Consider the following 20,704-nt stretch of genomic DNA (forward strand, 5'->3'; position numbering starts at 1 on the left):
TCTCACAATTGAAAAAAAGAACAACCCTACCTGTGTTACCTGCTTTTCTGGAGTAGCAGTGGGAATATCCAGGACAGATAGACTGCTCTCATCTTGAAATACAGAGGCATCTCGAGACACACTGAGGGATGTGGTAGTATCATATAAATCAGGAGGCTATGGCATAAAACACACAATTTAGCTTCTACTAAGGGAAGAAGTTAAGAAACATAGAGAATTCCTCTTTAAGCCATTCACTGTAGAAAAAGGTCATGCAGAAAAATCCAGTTAAAGAAAAAATAATTTAGCATAGCTTTACGGGAAATGTTTTTGGAACCTTACAAATGTTGCCTATTCTAGCAAACAGGCACCTTGAATATGTGTTCAGAAGCCTAATATAGAAACATATAGAAGCTAAGGGACAATTTTATGCTTTACAGTCTCTCTAGTTAGAAAGCTACATTTTTCTAAGTCTTGTGTTATTGTTTTTAGTCCCAAGATTTCATTATCCATGCTCTTTTATTTTAAGATTATGTATAAGAGAATACAGAATAAAGGAAGTTTAATTCCAACCAGAGCATGGATGGTTTGACAGTTCATGAGCTTGCCAGGAGGTGCTACAAAATAAAATGGTGTGGTGAAAAATCCATGGGCTTTGGAATAAACTGCCCTCAGTTTGAGTCTTGGCTCTACCACTTACTCAATGAACAACTTTAACAAATCACTTAATCTCTCTAACTCTTGGGTTTCCTGTACTGCACAGCATGGGTAATGATGTCTAACTCACAAGAGTGTAGTAATAAGAGATACTTATACCTAATATTTGGTAAACAATAAATTATAGATCCCTTCCCTCTTAACTCTCCTAAAAAGAATAGGAATTTACTGGGAATATAGCCTAGTGGCAAGAGTGCTTGCCTCGTATACATGAGGCCCTGGGTTCGATTCCTCAGCACCACATATACAGAAAATGGCCAGAAGTGGCGCTGTGGCTCAAGTGGCAGAATGCTAGCCTTGAGCAAAAAGAAGCCAGGGACAGTGTTCAGGCCCTGAGTTCACGGCCTAGGACTGGCCAAAAAAAAAAAAAATAAAAAAAAAATATATATATATATATATATATATATGAATAGGAATTTAGTGAATGGCTATATAGTGATAAGAGTGATAATGCTCAAAATATAAAATAAAATGTAAAGAACAAGACATAAAACCATATTGATGCATTTTGTTTTAAAGGGATCTATAGGCAGGCACTGAGAGCTCATGCCTGTAATCCTAGCTACTCAGAAGGTTGAGATCTGAGGGCCACAGACTGAAGCCAGCCTGAGCAGAAAAGTCTGTAAGACTCTTTTCTTTCTTTCTTTCTTTCTTTCTTTCTTTCTTTTTTTTTTTTTGCCAGTCCTGGGCCTTGGACTCAGGGACTGAGCACTGTCCCTGGCTTCTTTTTGCTCAAGGCTGGCACTCTGCCACTTGAGCCACAGCACCCCTTCTGGCCGTTTCCCATATACGTGGTGCTGGGGAATCGAACCTAGGGCTTCATGTATGGGAGGCAAGCTCTCTTGCCACTAGGCCATATCCCCAGCCCCTGTAAGATTCCTTTATGTACTTATTGCCAGTCCCGGGGCTTGAACTCAGGGCCTGAGCACTGTCCCTGGCTTCTTTTTACTCAAGGCTAGCACTCTACCACTTGAGCCGCAGCACCCCTTCTACCTTTTTCCATTTATGTGATGCTGAGGAATCAAACCCAGGGCTTCATGTATATGAGGCAAGCACTCTACCACTAGGCCATATTCCCAGCCCGTCTGTGAGATTCTTATGTCCAATTAATCTCCAAAAAGCTGGAAGTGCAGCTATGGCTCAAAGTAGAAGTTCACTAGCCTTGAGTCCAAAAGCTCAGGGACAGAGCTCAGGCCTAGTTTAAGTCTTAGGATTGGCACAAAAGAAAAAAAAGTATAAACTCATCACAGATACTAAAACAAACAAAATTTCACATTGATAGGTCTTTTTTCTTTTTTTTTTTTTAAATTGGGTTTAAGTTACATATATTTCACAGTATACATTTTAACTTTCTTTTTTTTTTTTTTTTTGCCAGTCCTGGGCCTTGGACTCAGGGCCTGAGCACTGTCCCTGGCTTCTTTTTGCTCAAGGCTAGCACTCTGCCACTTGAGCCACAGTGCCACTTCTGGCCGTTTTCTATATATGTGGTGCTGGGGAATCGAACCCAGGGCTTCATGTATACGAGGTAAGCTCTCTTGCCACTAGGCCATATTCCCAGCCCCACATTTTAACTTTCACAGTGACGAAAATTATCATTCTACTCTACATAGCTTATGAATTTGATGAACTTTAACAATAAAATAATTTCCTCCATTACAGGTGATATGTACATTACTTTCCTTTTGTTTAGTAACATCTGTTCCCTTTTTCACTCATTCCTTCCTTCCTATTCCCATCTATGAGTTGCTTAGTTCACTTTCAACAGTGTCCAATATAGCTGATGGTCCCCTCTGCTATATTATTATTATTATTATTATTTTCACACGCTTTCCACTCATTCTGTGTTCTTTTTTCTTTTTATTGTATTTTAGTATCTTGAGACCTGTTTACTTTATCTCTTTGTATTTTAATTCTAACACCCATATATCAGGGAGACCATATGCTGTTTGTCTTTCTGCTCTTGGTTGTCTCACTCAACATGATTTGTTCTTGTTCCACCCATTTTCCAGTGAATGCCATTATTTTATCCATTCTAATGGCAGTGTAAAATTTCACTGTATATAGGTACCACATTTTTTAATCCATTCATCTGTAATGGGGCATCTGGGTTTCCATATCTTGGCTATTGTGTATAGTGCAGCAATGAGATAGGTCTTTTTTCCTTTGTTTGCCAGTCCTGGGGCTTGAACTCAAGGCCTAAGCACTGGACCTGGCTTTTTTTTGCTCAGGGCTAGCACTCTACCACTTGAACCACAGCATCACTTCTGGCTTTTTCTATATATGTGGTGCTGAGGAATGGAACCCAGGGCTTCATGTATATGAGGCAAGCACTCTACCACTAGGCCATATTCCCAGCCTGATAGGTCTTTTTCCTAAGTGACAGAACTATCCAGAAATAAAATTTTTGGGGCTGGGAATATGGCCTAGTGGCAAGAGTGCTTGCCTCGTATACATGAGGCCCTGGGTTTGATTCCTCAGCACCACATATACAAAAAATGGCCAGAAGTGGCTCTGTGGCTCATGTGGCAGAGTGCTAGCCTTGAGCAAAAAAGAAGCCAGGGACAGTGCTCAGGCCCTGAGTTCACGGCCTAGGACTGGCCAAAAAAAAAAAAGAAATAAAATTTTGGGCTGGGAATATGGCCTAGTGGCAAGAGTGCTTGCCTCGTATACATGAAGCCCTAGGTTCGATTCCCAAGCACCACATATATAGAAAACGGCCAGAAGTGGCGCTGTGGCTCAAATGGCAGAGTACTAGCCTTGAGCAAAAAGAGGCCAGGGGCAGTGCTCAGGCCCTGAGTCCAAGGCCCAGAACTGGCAAAAAAAAAGAAATAAAATTTCTTATTTGTATTTACTCCCCTCCCCCCCGCCCCTGCTGCCCGACCAACCAATAGAAAACCTAGATATGAGGCAGGTATATGGCGAGGCACACCTGGAATCTCAGCACTTAGGGGGCTAAGGGAGGAGGACTCCAAGTTTATGCTTGGCCTGGGCTACATAGTAAGGTCATCTTAAGATGAGCAATAGCAATAAAAAAAAATCCACATTGTTACTTTGTTTGTTTTTGCCAGTCCTGGGGCTTGAACTCAGCCTGGGCACTCTCCCTGAGCTTCTTTTTGCTCAAGGCTAGGGTTCTACCTCTTGAGCCACAGTGCTACTTCCAGCCTTTTCTGTTTATGTGGTGCTAAGGAATAGAACCCAGGGCTAGCACTAGGCTAGCACTCTACCACTAAGCCACAGCAGCCCCTTATTGTTAGTGTTTTTAAAAACAAATAAGAAAGAGTGACTGAGAAGAGGGTTTTAGAAAGAGAGGCAAAACAGAATTTAAAATATTGCAGAGCAGATAAACCAATATAAAACAGAAGGAAAAATGAGGAACTTTCAGCAAAATCTTTAGGATAGTAAGAAAAATAAGAATTGTGGGAAACTGCAGGGTAACATTTGTAAAGTATTGAGCTGAATGCTTGATGCAATACCAAGCAAGTGCAAATACTCAAGTGAATATATGTTATTAACAACACCATTTAGAAATGAAAAATAACATGATTACTGCTTTCTTTCCATCAGCACTGAGACTTGAACTCAGGGCCTCTCTCACCTGGCTTTTTCGCTCAAGATTCTACTACTTGAATCACATCTTGTCACGTCCAGGTTTTTAATTTTTTGCCAGTCTTAGGGCTTGAACTCAGAGCCTGGACACTGTCCCTGAGCCTCTTTTTGCTCAAGGCTAGCACTCTACCACTTGAGCCAAAGCACTACTTCCGGCTTTTACTGTTAATGTCCTGAGGAACTGAACAACACAGGGCTTCATGCATGCTTGGCAAGCACTCATCACTAAGCTGCATTCCCAGCTCTTAGTTCGTTTTTTTGGCCAGTCCAGGGACTGGACTCAAAGCCTGGGCTCTGTCCCCTGAGCTTCTCTTGATCAAGGCTAGCACTATATACCATTTGAGCCACAGTGCCACTTCCAGCTTTCTGTTTGTGTGGTACTGATGAATGAAACCCAGGGCTTCATTCATGCTAGGCAAGCACTCTACCACTAAGCCACATTCACAGTGACTTCCAGCTTTTTACTACTTAATTAGAAATAAGACTCTCAGTCTTTCCTGCTGTGCGTGGCTTCAAAATGAGATTCTAAGGTCTTAGTCTCCTGAATAGCTAGATTTACAGGCATAAGCTACCAGTACCTGGGTACTGTCATGTTTCTATGCAACCAAAATTTCATTAAAATAGGTGAAACGTAAGTGAACACTTTATAAAATGTGGGTTTTAGGTACTGATGAATAATGACAGTTACTCCTGTGCATCTTCCTAAAGCTTAAGAGGCGATGACTTGGGGTCAGACTGTTGAAACGATGAGAGTGTAATGGAAAAATGAAATAGTACTACCCATCCCCTACTATTCATATGAAACTTAAGTGTCACAAATAACAGATACAGCTCAGGAAGAATAACTGACAGGTTTCCTCAGCCATGTGAGGTAGTACATGAGGGGTATGGAAAAGAAAGGGAGATGACTTTCAGGCCCAAGGCTTTCACTCACCAGAGGACTAAGCTTAGATGCTCTAGTCACAAAGGACTATATCTGAGCAAACCATGTTGGTAAAGTCTTCTGGAGAATGATGGCTAATACCCAAGCTTTAACTTACCAGAAAGTACCTTGTGGAAGCTGTGGGCCTATTAGCAAAGAGGGCCTTCCTGGGCAACATCCTTCACCCAAGCCCCCTTGTCCCAATCTGCCCACATACTCCAAGAGCCTTTCCTTGTTCTGGACCTTGAAGAAGTATCTGAAGGCTCTTTATACCTGGCCCCTCAGTAACCTAGGTTTTGAGATGAAAGAGAAAGTAAAAGGCAGACAGAGGAAGTATATAGGAATGTGACATAGTGACAGCAATAATCCAACAGAGATCACATACATTATATTGTGCATTCAGTGAAACATGAATAGAATGGGAGAAAAATTCCTAGGGGAAAAGGGTAAATCCTGCATTTAAAATATTTGGTTAAATTTAACGAGACTCTAGGGACTTTATACACAACTTTCAAACAGAGAGGGAAACAATATTTACTGAATGTCTACTATGTGCCACGCAAATCAACTTGTTGAAGGTTTATAACCATCTTGAAAAGCAGATTTAGAGAAAAGGAAATCGAGTTAGAGAGGTTAACTTCCCAAGATCACAAAAATAGACAAGAGAAGAGCTAAGACTCAAATCTAAGCCTGTTTTACATCAAATTTCATGTACTTTTCACTCCACCACAGGTGTCTCCAATTGAGAAGCCAAGCACCTGTTATACTGTTCATCAAATATGCCAATATTCTAAGAGTATAACATAAGGGAAATACTATACTCTAAGTCTAACTAGAGTCTAGCCAGAAAGACTAAAAATTTCTTATCCATCCTGCTCTCTAGTCTTTTGACATGTCCACTTAAGAACATCATAAATATTACCCAGGAAAATGGGTGGCATGGGAACTACATTAAGATATCTTTGAGGGAAAGAATAATGAGGCATCATAAAGCACAGGAACAATGGGGCTCATGTCTGTAACTAAACAACTTATACTTCAGAGGATGTTCTAGAACTCCAAATTTTATGTACATGAGAACTAGAGATCCAGAGCATACCTCTATCTATAGTAGCCAGGATTCGGTATTCCCCCAAATACTGTCTAGAAAACTAACACGCCCACCCTATTCATTCATCCCATGGCTACTGCTTCTGGATTCAACAAGGCCACCAAGACCCTCATGGCCCTCACTCACCTTGGCCTTTGAGAAGACAAGAAAGCACACGAAAGGCATATGAAGAGGAAGGACAGAGAAGATGGAATCTCAGTAAATAGCTCTGTTAACAAGCTCCCAAATTCCCAAACCAATAAGAAAATTCTAAGAGGAAGCTTGTAGTCCTTAGACTCACCTGAGGTGTGTAAGGCCCTGGTGTCATTGGGTCCAGACTTTCTAAGTCTGCTTCCTCCAAAGCTGCTTCTTTAGCTGTACAAATATCCTTTTCAAGTTGAGTCAGATGTTCATCATACTGGGGAATGAAGAAAAAATTACTTGTCTATCCATATTCATTGCTGCACTATTCACAATAGCCAAGTTATAGAAATAGCCCAGATGCCCTACAATGGATGACTAGATCAAAACAATGTGGTGAATATACATAACAGAACTCTACTTGTCCATTAGAAAGACTAATATTATGTCATTTGCAGGGAAATGGATGGACCTAAAACAAATTATATTAGGTGAGATAAGACAAGCTTAGAGAGACAAACGGTGCAGATTTTCTCATCAATAACTTATAGAGGACTCTAGAGGCATTCACACACAAACAGACTAAAGGAAGATACTCTTAGAGGAGGAACCCAAAAGCATAACTCCCCGAGCATTTAAAAGATTATTTATAAGTTGGGCGCTGGTGGCTCACAACTGTAATCCTAGCTACTCAGGAAGCTAAAATTTGAGGCACACAGTTTGAAGCTAACCTGTGTAGGAAAGTCTGAGCTCTTATCTTGAATTAACTACCAGAAAACTGGAAATGGTGCTGTGGTTCAAAATGGTAGAGAGCTAGCCTTGAACAAAAGAGCTCAGGGACAGCACACAGGCCCTGAGTTCAAGCCCCACAACTGACAAGACAAAACAAAAAGACAAGGAGCTGGGTACTGGTGGCTCATGGCTATAATCCCTAGCTCCTTAGGAGGCTGAGATCTGAGGATCACAGTTCAAAGCTAGCCTGGGCCAAAAGCTCGGGGACAGTGTCAAAGACCAAAGTTCAAATTCCAGTACCTCTGTGAGTGTGCATGTGTGCACACACACACACACAGATACACACACATGGAAAATTGCATAGAAGATTGCAGGGAGCTAGATCACAAGGGGACCTTCTTCTTAGCACTTACCTCGGTTAATGTCTGGTAACAAACATTCACAATCTCCTGAGCAGTCTTAGTATATTGACTCTCAGGACCTATAAGTGAAATAAGAAAATAACATACTCACACAAACTTTAGTTCCAGAGTTTTATATTCTGTCACCTAGCAGTATGTCCCATTACCCTAGACACAGAAAAATGTTTCATGCGGGTACCAGTGGCTTACACTTGTAATCCTAGCTACTCAGGAGACTGTGGTCTGAGGATCACAGTTCAAAGAGAGCCCAGGCAGGAAAGTGTGAGACACTTTTCTCCAATTAATCACCAGAAAACCAAAAGAGGCACTGTGGCTCAAAGTGGTAAAGTTCTAGCCTTGAGCAAAGAAACCAAGGAGTGTACCCAGGCTCTCATCTTTAGCTTGGGTTTTTGTTCTCTTTTTTTGAAGTGGAAAATTAAAAATACATACAAAATCAGACTAACATAACAAACTCCCATGTACCTATCAGTCAGTCTTAACAATTATCAACGGATGACCAATTTTGTTTCATTTATACTTCAACATTTCACATTTGTCAGAGATGATTTTGGTACAAATTCCAATATCATATAATTTCATACATAAAATCTTCAGTATGTGTCATTTGAAATGCCTTTAAAAATAGTTGTGGCCAGGGCTGGGAATATGGCTTAGGGGTAGAGTGCTTGCCTAGCATGCATGAAGGCCTGGGTTCGATCCCTCAGGACCATATAAACCAGAAAAAGACAGAGTGGTGCTGTGGCTCAAGAGGTAGAGTGCTAGCCTTGAGCAAAAGAAGCCAGGGGCAGCACTCAGGCTTTGAGTTCCAAGCCCTCAAGGCTGGCCAAAAACAAAATAAAACAAAAACAGTTGTGGCCAGGTGCTGATGGCTCAAAGCTGTATGTAATCCTAGCTACTCAGGAGGCTGAGATCTGAGGATCCTGATTTGAAGCTAGCCCAGTCAGGAAAGTCTGTTAGACTTTTATATTCAAGAAACTCCCCCAAAATGCAGAAGTGGAGTAGTTGCTAATATGGCAAGCCAGTCTTAAGAAAAAAAATAAAAAGGTAAGAGCTGTGCACTGGTGTCTCATTCCTGTAATCCTAGCCACTCAGGAAGCTGAGATCTGAGAACTGAGGTGTGAAGCCAGCCCGGGCAGGAAAGTCTGTGAGACTCTTTCTCTAATTAATGCCCCTGCTCCAAACCAGAAGTGGAACTGTGGCTGTAGTAGAGGGCTAGCCAGGCTCAGGGATAGTACCTAAGCCTTGAGTTCAAGCCCTATGACCGACAAAAATTTTAAAAGCTAAGGAAGAACAAGAGGGCCTGAGTTTAAGCCCCAGTACGGACACACACACACACACACACACACACATATACAGTCACACTCATACAAACACATACATATGCACACACATATGTAAAATCAGTGTCAGGTTTAAACATGAAGAAAAAAGATCACCACAGGTAATTAATTACTCAAGAATTAGAATTCCTAAATTCAATTATGTAAAGTCTATAGATCATAAAGAGATGAGCTCTGGTTTCCCAATTTTTTATTTTATTTTATTTGTTTTGCCTGTCCTGGGGCTTGGACTCAGGGCCTGAGCACTGTCCCTGGCTTCTTTCTGCTCAAGGCTAGCACTCTGCCACTTGAGCCACAGCGCCACTTCTGGCCTTTTCTATATACGTGGTGCTGAGGAATCGAACCCAGGGTTTCATGTATAGGAGGCAAGCACTCTTGCCACTACGCCATATATTTCCCAGCCCTCCTAATTCTTATATAAGTATATCAAACTAGATTTAAATCAGGCAAAAGACAGAGAAGTAGATGCCAGGCATAGTGGTGCATTTCCTGTATCTCAGTACTCAGGAGGTGAAGGCAGGAAGATTTTGAGTTTGAGGCCAGCCTGAATATGTAGCAAGACTTTGTCTGAAGCACAAAGGAAGGGGTACATATACACCCCCCCCACAGAGATGTTATGCCACAGCTACGTTCTTTGTCTAGAATGATGATCAAATTCTCTCTCTCTCTCTCTCTCTCTCTCTCTCTCTCTCTCTCCCTGAACTTTTGTGCTCAAGGCTAGCGCTCTACCACTTGAGTCTACTTCCGGCTTTTTAGTAGTTAATTGGAAATAAGAGTTTCATAAACTTCCCTGTCTGGGCTGGCTTCAAACTTAGATCTCAGCCTTTTGAATACCTAGCATTACCGGCGTAAGCCAGTGGTGCCCAGTGAAACCAGAGTAAAAAGAATCTCACTCAGAATCTGGATTAGAAATTCAAGAAGAAAAAAAAATCTCATTAAATCTGGCCAAAGTTACTCTTTATACTCAGGGCCTGATGACCCCCCACCCTTCCACCCCACAAACCTGAAAATGCTTCGCCCCTCTTCCCTAACCAGCATTCATTTTCTCATCTTATAATTCTATAATTAAAAGAAATGGTAATGTGGACACTTTAAAACATCCTGGCTTTCTTGAGATGCAGTCTTGCTATGTTTCCCAGGGTGCTCCTGAACTCAAGCAATCCTCCTCAGTCTCCTTAGAAGCTAGGACTATAGGCATGTACCACCATACCCAGGTTTAACTCTTCATTTCCAAGCACTTACATTAATACAGGCATAGTGACAGGCTCTGGTAAAACAAAAAAAATCAAAATAAAAATACAAATCCTTGCCATTCAGGACCTCATATACACACACAAACACAATTTCAGTATTGTACAAAGCACTAAGAAACCACAGGAAAATTTCAAAGTAAAGTCACAAGGAAACAAAATAGTTAAAATTAAAAAAAAATTAAGCTGGGTGCTGGTGGCTCATGCCTGTAATCCTAGCTACTCAGAAGGCTGAGATCTGAGGATCATGGTTTGAAGCCAGCCTGGGTAGGAAAGTCTGAGAAACTCCAATAAACTACTTAGAAAAAGCTGGAAGTGGTGTTGTAGCTCAAGTGGTAGAGCACTAGCCTTGAGCATAAAGAAGCTCAGGAATAGCACCCAGGCCCTGAGTTTAAGCACCAGGACCAGAACACACACACACACACACACACACACACACACACACGGGCATAGAACTATTCATACACTACTAATGAAAATGTAAAATGGTACAGTTAGGAGTAACTCAAGTGGTAGAGTATCTACCTAGCAAGAGAGAAACCCAGAGTTCAAATCCCACTAATGCAAAAATCATACCATTTCTAAGTATACCAGAAAAATTAAAACATATTCATACCAATCTTTATACATGAATATTCGTAGCAGCCTTACTTATAGCAAAATACTAGAAATTTCAATGTCCTTTAATGAGTAAATGGTTAAACAAATTCTCATATGTGCATACAATAAATGAACAATTCAAAAAGAATGAACAGGGGCTGGGGATATAGCCTAGTGGCAAGAGCGCCTGCCTCGGATACACGAGGCCCTAGGTTCGATTCCCCAGCACGACATATACAGAAAACGGCCAGAAGCGGCGCTGTGGCTCAAGAGGCAGAGTGCTAGCCTTGAGCGGGAAGAAGCCAGGGACAGTGCTCAGGCCCTGAGTCCAAGGCCCAGGACTGGCCAAAAAAAAAAAAAGAATGAACAACTGTCCATGTAACAATGTGGATGAACCTCAAAGTTAAAAGGCCAACTTCAGTCACATTTTCTTCCATTTATGTAACATCTTCAAGTGTCAAAACTTGAGCTGGAAAGCAGAAATAGATAGAACAATGACAGTTTTGGCTGCATGTGTGTGGGCATTGCGAATACAAAGAACGTGGAATTCTTTTTTAGTGATAGAACAGTTCTAAGAAATTGGAGGTATAGCTCAAGTGATATAGTGCCTGCCTAGCCAGTGGGAGGTCCTAAGTGCAAATCCCAGTACTGCCAAAAAAAAAAAAAGCTCTAAATCTTGATTCTGGTGGTGGTGACACAGACTTACCTATATATGACATAAAATTTCACAAACATCAGCTGAGTACCAGAGGCTCACTCTCATAATCCAAGCTATTCTAAGGGCTGAGATCTGAAGGTCATGGTTCAAAGCCAGCCTAAGCTAGAAGGTCCGTCCATGAGAATCTTCTCTCTTAACTAGCAAAAAGCTGGAAATGGAGCTGTGTCTAAGTGGTAGAGTGGTAGCCTTCAGCAAAAAAGCTAAGAAACAATGCCCAGGTGCTGAGTTGGAGCTCTAGTATCATCATAATTTTTTTCCCCACAGACATATATACAATGCACAAGTATATTTTTTGGTCGGTTGTGGAGCTTGAACTCAGGGCCTGGGTGTTGTACCTGAGCCTCTTTGTGTTCAAGGATAGCACTATCACTTTAGCCACAGTGCCACTTCCGGTTTTGAAGTGGTTAATTGCAGATAAGAGACTCATGGGGACTGTTTTGCCCAGGTTGGCTTTGAATTTCAATCCTCAGATCTCAGCTTCTTGAGTAGCTTAGGGGTACAGGCATGTGCCACCAGTGTCTAGCAATAAACATATTTTAAATGGTAAAAAGTGAATAAAGTCTATAATCCACTGACAGAAATATTTGCATATCAACTGTCAGGTTTTGATACTGAGCTATGACTATAAATTATCATTATTGGGAGAAAGTGAGTAATAGACTCATAGAACGGAGGGATGAGAGTTTGTATCTTTTTTTTTCTTCCAATTTCCTAATTTAAAAAAATCATCAAATAAGCCAGGAACTAGTGGCTCCCATCTGTAATCCTAGCTACTCAGAAGGCTGAGATCTGAGGAATCTTGGTTCAAAGCCAACTCTGGCAGTGAAGTCCAAGAGACTCCTCCAAAGTAACCAGCAAAAAAAAGAAAAGGCTAAATGCTTTCAGGTAGAATATCAGCCAACAAGCAAGCAAAAGCAAGCATGAGGCCCCAAGTTCAAACCCCAGCATTGGCTAAATAAATCAGGATATATTCACAAGCAAAGAACAAAATACAGAATAATATGTAATATGTATAAAAATGGTAGCTTTCCTAATATCAAACATGTTTTATATAGGCACAGAAAAGTTTCAAGGGTATATACCAAACTGTCATCTCTGGGAAACTATAGGAGTTAAGTGTGAAAGACAGATAGGGGTGAACTTTAAAAAAAAAAAATAGGTCTATTTGATAGGAATGTTAATAATAGGCTAAGAGACAGACATTAGGAGTTTGTCAAATGACTCTATTTTTAAAATGTAGGCAAGATATAGTTAAGGCTTTAGCAATACATTGGATTGTCGAGTTTATCCTGGAGAAAGAATTAAGAATAACACTTGAGGTTCCTAGATGGACTTCCTGTGTGATACTATGTACCACTAAGTCTATATAGGGAAGTGAACAAGTGAGTTGAATAAAGGAGACAGAGAGAAAGCTGGAGATGAAAAGTAGGAAAAGATAATATATTTAATTTTAAGTATGCTTTAAGTGCTACTGGGATATCCAAGAGGATATGTTCAGCAGGAGTAATCAAGGAAGAGATGCTGGTTGATACAGCTTCCTACAGGAGTAAGTAGAACATTTAGTAAAGGAAAATAAAAAGTACACAGATACCAATATGGCTTCAAGGAAGGAGTAGCCAATTATGTCAAATCACAGAATGAAGTCATGATAAGGACTTAAAATTAGTTAATATATTTGGCAATTAAATGATCAAGTTCATTTGGTACACTGGTTGGTTAGAAATCACAGTAAAGTTAAGGGAAAGGCTAGGTTTGTAATCCCAGCTGTTAGGAGGGTGAGGCAAAAAGGTGATGAGTTTGGGGCAACATAGTGAATTCCAGGCCAGCCTGGGCGTGCCTAACAAGACTGACTCAAAAACTAAATTAAGGAGGCAGGAGGCACAGGAATAGGAGGAGTAAGGGTAAGCAAGTGTAATCATTATATTCAATGTACATAAAAAATGAACTATGTGGGCTGGGAATGTGGCTTAGCAGTAGAGTGCTTTCCTAGCATGCATGAAGCCCTGGGTTCGATTCCTCAGCACCACATATATAGAAAATGGCCGGAAGTGGCGCTGTGGCTCAAGTGGTGGAGTGCTAGCCTTGAGCAAAAGGAAGCCAGGGACAGTGCTCAGGCCCTGAGTTCAAGCCCCAGGACTGGGGGGAAAAAAAAGAACTATGTTACTTGAGGGGAGGGACAAGGGGGGGGGAAACAGCGAACAATAAAGGAAAGAGTGACACCAACAAACAAGAATGGTACTTATAATCTGACTTATGGAATTGTAGCCCCACTGGATGACTACTTAGTAATAACAATAAGAAAATAAAAAGATTGAAAAACTAAAATAGCAACAATAATAACAATGAAGAACCCACAAAAAACAAAAACTAAAAGCCAAATGAATCATTTCTGGGCCTTTTGGTTAAGATCAAGTATAATGTCTGTTGTCAGTTTGATACACCTTCAATCTGAGGACAATGTATTATCTGGGCTTTTGAAGAAGGGAGATGGAATACAAGCTTCCTCTGTCCATTTCATACAGTGGCCTAATATTGCAATACCTCCAAGAATCAATGTATTCCCTCAAGGAATTAAAAAAAAAAACTAAGTGAAAAGGAGGGACAGTAAATGAAGAGATGGAGGTATTATAACTCATAAAGAAAAGTTTATTATAAGAAAAAATAAAATTTTGATGTTATACAATATAGATGAAACTAAGTACGATAAGACAAGCATAAGTAAAAAAAAAATCTTGCATGCATTCTATGATTCTACTTATGAGATAGCTCCAATAGGAAAATTCATAGACAGAAAGAATAAAAGGAAGGAACTGAGGGAAGGAGAGTTACTGTTTTTTTATACTGGTCCTGGGGTTTGAGCATAGGGCCAGGGCATTATCCCTGAACTTTTTTGGCTCAAGTTGGCATTCTACCATTTGAGTCACAGTTCCATTTCTGGACTTTTTGATGGTTAATTGCAGACAAGAATTTCAGCCACTTTCTTGCCCATCCTGGCTTCCAACTGCAATCCTCAGATCTCTGTCTCCTGAGGAGCTAGGATTACAGGTGTGAGTCACTGGTGCCCAGCTAGGGAGTCAAATTTTTTGTGTGTGTCCGTCATGGGCCTTGAACACAGGGGCTGGACGCTGCTCCTAAGCTTTTTTGCTCAAGACTAGTTAGTGCTCTACCATTTTGAGTCACAGTGCCATGTCTAATTTTCCGGTGGCTAACTGGACAGAGTGTCACAGATCACAATCTTCAGATCTCAGACTCCTGAGTAGCTAGGACTACAGGCATGACCACTGATGCCTGGAAAAATGGGGAGTCACTTTTTAATGGCTATAGAGTTTGTGTTTGGAAAAAGTTCTGCAAATGGATAGTGGTCATAGTTCCACAGTACTGTGAATATAGTTAAGACTGATTTGGCTTGGTGCCTGCAGCTCACGTCTGTATTCCTAGCTACTCAGGAGGCTGAGACCTGAGGATCACAGTTTGAGGCCAGCTGAAACAGGAAAGACAGTGAGACTCTTAACTACAACTAAGCAACAAAAAGCCAGAAGTGGAGCTATGGCTCAAGTGACAGAGTGCTAATGTTTAGCAAAAAAACTGAAAGATAGGACCCAGGCCCTGAGTTCAAGACCCAAGACCAACACAGTATACACACACACACACACACACACACACACACACACACACACACACACACACACAGAGATATGCATACATTTTAAAGTTAAAATGAAAAGTTTTAAAATGATGAATATTTTGTAATAAAAACTAAAAGAAATTGGGGACTGGGAATGTACTTGCCTGGCATGCTTGAAGCCCTGAATTCGATTCCTCATTACCACATAAACAGAAAAAGCCAGAAATGGTGCTGTGGCTCAAGTGGTAGAGTGCTAGCCTTGAGCAAAAGAAGCTCAGGGACAGTGCCCACGCCCTGAGTTCAAGCCCCAGGACTGGCAAAAAAAAAAAAAAAAGAAAAGAAAAGAAAAAAAGAAATCTGGCTATGATGCAAAAAGACGACATCAAAAGGCTAAAGCACAAGTGGGGGAATTTTGGTTCTCTTTAATGATGTGAGTGTTATGCCTTGATTATAAATATATGCTGGTGGCTCACGTCTGTAATCCTAGCTACTCAAGAGGCTGAGATCTGATTATCACAGTTCAAGGCAGCCCAGATAAGAAAGTCCATGAGATTCATATCACCAATTAACCATCAGAAAACAAAGTGGTGCTGTGGCTCCAAGTGTTAGAGCACTGGCCTTGAGCAAAAAGAGCTAAGGGACAGTTCCCAGACCCCGAGTGCAAGCTCCATGACCAACAAATAAAGTAAAACAAATATATGTTGGCCACAAACACTGTCAGAAAATAAAGAATTTTATTTATTAATAGTGGCTTCATAGTCCAGACTTGGAGAATGGTATTATATAATTCTTTTTTTTTTTTGGCCAGTCCTGGGCCTTGGACTCAGGGCCTGAGCACTGTCCCTGGCTTCTTCTAGCTCAAGGCTAGCACTCTGCCACCTGAGCCACAGCGCCCCTTCTGGCCATTTTCCATATATGTGGTGCTGGGGAATCGAACCAAGAGCTTCATGTGTAGGAGGCAAGTGCTCTTGCCACTAGGCCATTATATAATTCTTTAAGCATTCTTTTAATGTATTAACAATGCTGAATCATTTACTCATATTCATTAAACTGACTCAAAGCTTTAGACTTAGCCCAGTTAAATAAAAAGCAGCTTATGTACAATAGCAACAATACTTATAAATTAACAACACAAGAATTTTAGATAGCAACAAAAACTGTAATATAGAGTAGAATAAATTAAAGTTGCCAAAAACTATATGAAAAAAACATAAGCTTAATATGAGGTATGTGAAAAAATGTGAATGAAGAAACATTGTTTCTAGGTAGAAAATGTAATATTATAAAGATATACACTTCTTGCAAATTCATCCATAGATTAAATAAGCAATGTATATATGTATGCTTAAGGCTATGTTAGAATCTAGCAAAAATGTTCCTCACATTTATTTAGAATAATTAGGTAAAGATAGACAAGACATTTAAAATTAGAAACCTTTAATAATATCATGATATCTATTGGTGGTTAAGAGTACCAAGTCTTCACAAATAGCTCAATGAAGCAGAGCAAAGAGCCCTAAAATAAATTCAATGAGTTCTTGAAGTTTTCCTAATGTTTCATTAACTTCGTACTATTGTTAGCAATATGTGACAGAAACCAGCCTAACAATATGTATCTCCCTTACAAATGGAGCTTATTCAGCGAGTGGAAGAAAATGTCACCTTTCTTTGATTAGTAGTACAATGGTATTCATAACTTTTTACTTCTGTGACCCATTCACTTGCCCTCTGCTTATTCCTTCTTTTTTTTTTTTTTTGGCCAGTCCTGGGCCTTGGACTCAGGGCCTGAGCACTGTCCCTGGCTTCCTTTTTGCTCAAGGCTAGCACTCTGCCACTTGAGCTACAGCGCCACTTCTGGCCATTTTCTGTATATGTGGTGCTGGGGAATCGAACCCAGGGCCTCATGTATACGAGGCAAGCTCTCTCGCTACTAGGCCATATCCCCAGCCCGATTATTCCTTCTTTTAAAAGAAAAACTTCCCTGAGATAAGGTCTTGCTATGTATTCTAGTATGGACTGGAACTTGATATATTAACCCAAGCTCACCTACCTCAGCTTCCCAAATTCTGAGATCATAGGTTTGAACCACCACACCTAGCACGCATGCTTAGTGTTTTATTAGTCTCTTCTGCATTTTTCGGGTTGCTTTACAAAGAGTGCCTTACAAGTCTGCCCTAACCTAATCTCCATGACATCAAGCAGCCTTTCTCAAGCACCCTTGTAGATCATTTGCAATATATAGTCATTCTCAAAACATTCATGAAGGCTGGGAATATGGCCTAGTGGCAAGAGTGCTTGCATCGTATACATGAAGCCCCGGGTTCAATTCCCCAGCAGCACATATACAGAAAATGGCCAGAAGTGGTGCTGTGGCTCAAGTGGCAGAATGCTAGCCTTGAGCAAAAAGAAGCCAGGGACTCAGGCCCTGAGTCCAAGGCCCAGCACTGGCCAAAAAAAAAGTGTCTGTTAACTGTTCTAAATAAATCTATTAGGAAATCTTTAAAAAACAAAAACCAAACCAAAAAAAAATTCATGAAAACATCAGCAGCATAACTACTGCCAGAATTCTAGATCATTAGCTTAAGGTGTTTTAAGGAAATACCAAGAGAGATAATTGAAGAAGCACTTCTCCTCCCTAATTTCCAATGAGTAATAAGAAGAGCCAAGAGAGAGAATGTATTCCTTCAACCCAATCCTTTTCTGGAACAAAAATGAAGACTCAGCTGGGCACTGGTGGCTTACATCTGTATTCTTAGCTACTCAGGAGGCTGAGATCTGATGATTGAAGTTTGAAGCCAGTAGGAGCAGGAAAGTCCATGAGACTCTTATCTCCAATTAAACACCAAAAATGCCAGACAGAAGTAGAGCTGTGGTTCAACTGGTAGAGTACTAGCCCTAAGTTTAAAAGCCCAGGATCAGCACTCAGGCCTTAAGTTCAAGACCCAGGAAGGGGGGTGGGGAAGGGAGTCTCATCTCCCTTCCCTTGGTCACTTCCCTTGGTGAAATATACATCTACTCTAGTCAAGTTCCTCCACTTGTCATGGTTTTCATTCCTTCACAGTATTGAACATTCTGCTCTCTGCACAGAATATACCATTTTCTCATTTTTCTGTCTAGCTGTCCTCTTCTTCACCTCTTTCTTATCATTTTCTGTCTCTGCTAAATAGTGTAGCAAACTTAGAGTCAAACTATTTAGACTATTAAATTCTTAGTTGCAATCTCAGTATCCTAGGTAATTTTCTCAAATGCACTTAAATGCTCTTCTTTTTTTTTTTTTTTTTTTTTTTTTTGGCCAGTCCTGGGCCTTGGACTCAGGGCCTGAGCACTGTCCCTGGCTTCTTCTTGCTCAAGGCTAGCACTCTGCCACTTGAGCCACAGCGCCGCTTCTGGCCGTTTTCTGTATATGTGGTGCTGGGGAATCGAACCTAGGGCCTCGTGTATCCGAGGCAGGCACTCTTGCCACTAGGCTATATCCCCAGCCCAATGCTCTTCTTTTGCTTAAAGAGTCATATGGCATTGCCCAGTGATTAATTCCTTCTATGTTTTCCAACTTAGGACAAAGTGAAAATTCATTTTTTTCTTCTAACAGTATTGGGGTTTGAACTCAAAGCCTCTTGTTGGTAGAAAGGTACTCTACCATTTGAACCACCCAGGCCTAAAAAACTCAAGTATGGCACATTAAGGCCCTCTGGGATTTGATTCCTACACACCTCTCAACACATAACTGATTATTCATTGACCAACATATACTCATTCACCACAGCCAGGCATCAGTGGCTCATGCCTGTAATCCTAGTTACTCATGGGGCTAAGTCCTGAGGATTATTGTTCAAAGCCAGCTTAGATAGGAAAGTCTGAGACTCTGATCTCTAATTAACTACCAAAAAATGGCCAGAAGTGGAGCTACAGCACAAGTGGTAGAGCACTATCCTTGAGCATATAGGCTCAAGCCCTCTAAGATCAGCACAAAAATAGGCAACAAAAAAGACTGTACAAACTGTACAAAAGGAAACTCATTACCTGACTCATGTAATTGTAATCCCTCTGAACATCACCTCTATAATAACAAAATAGTAATAATGATGATGATGATGATAACAATCAACACAAGCTGGGCCCCAGTGGCTCACACTGAGGACTGCAATTCAAAGCCAGCCTGGGCAGGAAAGTCTGTGAGACTCCTATCTCCACTAGAAAACTGGAAGTGGAGCTGTGGCTCAAAGTGGTAGAGGGCTAGTCTTTTTTTTTTTTTTTGCCAGTCCTGGAGCTTGAACTCAGGGCCTGAGCACTGTCCCTGGCTTCTTTTTGCTCAAGGCTAGTGAAGTGCCAGACTTTGAAGTCAGGCCCCACTTTACCACGTGAACCCCACCTTACCACGTGAACCCCACTTTACCACGTGAACCTGAGATAAGCAGGCCCTGTGAGCAGACCCAGGACAAGCCCATTAGGGCCCAGTCGGTCTAGAACTCTAACAGCTGGGAATGCTTAACTCTGACCACCCCTAGAATGCCTCGAACCCTAAGCCAATCAGATTTGTACCTGTGTCCTAATCTTGCTTGCTTGAACACCTGATTGTTGTAACTTTGTTTTTTGCCTTTATAAGCCCTGTGGAATCGTAGCTCAGGGCTCCCTCCTAACCTCCGCTGTGTCGGTGGGTAGGACGAGGCCTGAGTTGTAGCTAGCTTAAATAAAGCCTTGCCTTGCTTTTGCACTTCGGAATGTCTCAGTCTCGGTGGTCTTCTTGGTGGTGGTCTCATGACTTGGCACAACACTAGCACTCTACCACTTGAGCCAGCGTGCCACTTCCGGCTTTTTCTGTGTATGTGGTGCTGAGGAATCAAACCTAGGGCTTCATGTATTCGAGGAAAGCACTCTACTACTAAGCCACATTCCCAGCCTAAGGGCTAGTAAAATAAAACCAGTGTAAGTTATTATGAAAAAATGCAATCACTAAACTTTGTGTCTTTATATATTGCTGTTCTCTCTCTCTCTTTTTTATTTTGTCGGTTGTGGGCTTGAACTCATGGCCTAGGCAGTCCTTGGGCTCTTCAGCTCAAGGCTAGCCCTCTACTTCTTGTGTCACAGTGCCACTTTCAGTTTTCTGGTAATTAATTGGAGATAAGAGTTTCGTGGACTTTCCTCCCTGGGCTGGCTTTGAACTGTGATCCTCAGACCTCATCTTCCTGAGTAGCTAGCATTACAGGCATTAGCCACCAGAGCCCAAGCTGCTCCACTTCCATTTTTGAGTGGTTAATTGGAGATAAGTCTCAGAGGGACTTTTCTGCCCAGGGCCAGCTTCCAACCTGATCCTCAGATCTCCTCCTCCTGAGTAGCTAGGATTACAGGTGTGAGCCACGAGTACCCAAACTATTCTCTTTTATAGTTTTTGCCAACCAAAGATCACTGACCCTTTAGAATTCAGCTTAAGAAAATTCTCTTCCAGGCTGGGAATATGGCCTAGTGGCAAGAGTGCTTGCATCCTATACATGAAGCCCTGGGTTTGATTCCCCAGCACCACATATATAGAAAATGGCCAGAAGTGGCACTGTGGCTCAAGGGGCA

General features: G+C 41.3%; 1 protein-coding gene and 1 non-coding gene across 5 annotated transcripts in view; one reads left to right on the plus strand and one right to left on the minus strand.

Annotated features, from left to right (window-relative positions):
• Window positions 1-20,704, minus strand: part of Taf1 (TATA-box binding protein associated factor 1) — a 103,780-nt gene that overhangs the window by 18,353 nt on the left and 64,723 nt on the right. For all 4 annotated transcript variants that reach the window (XM_048335807.1, XM_048335806.1, XM_048335804.1 and 1 more), the window contains 3 exons: window positions 7,601-7,668; window positions 6,616-6,732; window positions 31-156 (listed from right to left, as the gene is read on the minus strand). In XM_048335807.1, the coding sequence (XP_048191764.1) occupies window positions 31-156; window positions 6,616-6,732; window positions 7,601-7,668 (311 nt within the window). The remainder of the gene's footprint in view (window positions 1-30; window positions 157-6,615; window positions 6,733-7,600; window positions 7,669-20,704) is intronic.
• LOC125344450 lies at window positions 13,900-14,081 on the plus strand. Its single transcript, XR_007209558.1, has one exon. It is a non-coding gene; the product is annotated as a U2 spliceosomal RNA (small nuclear RNA).

This window comes from Perognathus longimembris, chromosome 28 (genome assembly GCF_023159225.1).
Source record: "Perognathus longimembris pacificus isolate PPM17 chromosome 28, ASM2315922v1, whole genome shotgun sequence".
In the NCBI taxonomy this organism is placed as follows: Eukaryota; Metazoa; Chordata; class Mammalia; order Rodentia; family Heteromyidae; genus Perognathus; species Perognathus longimembris.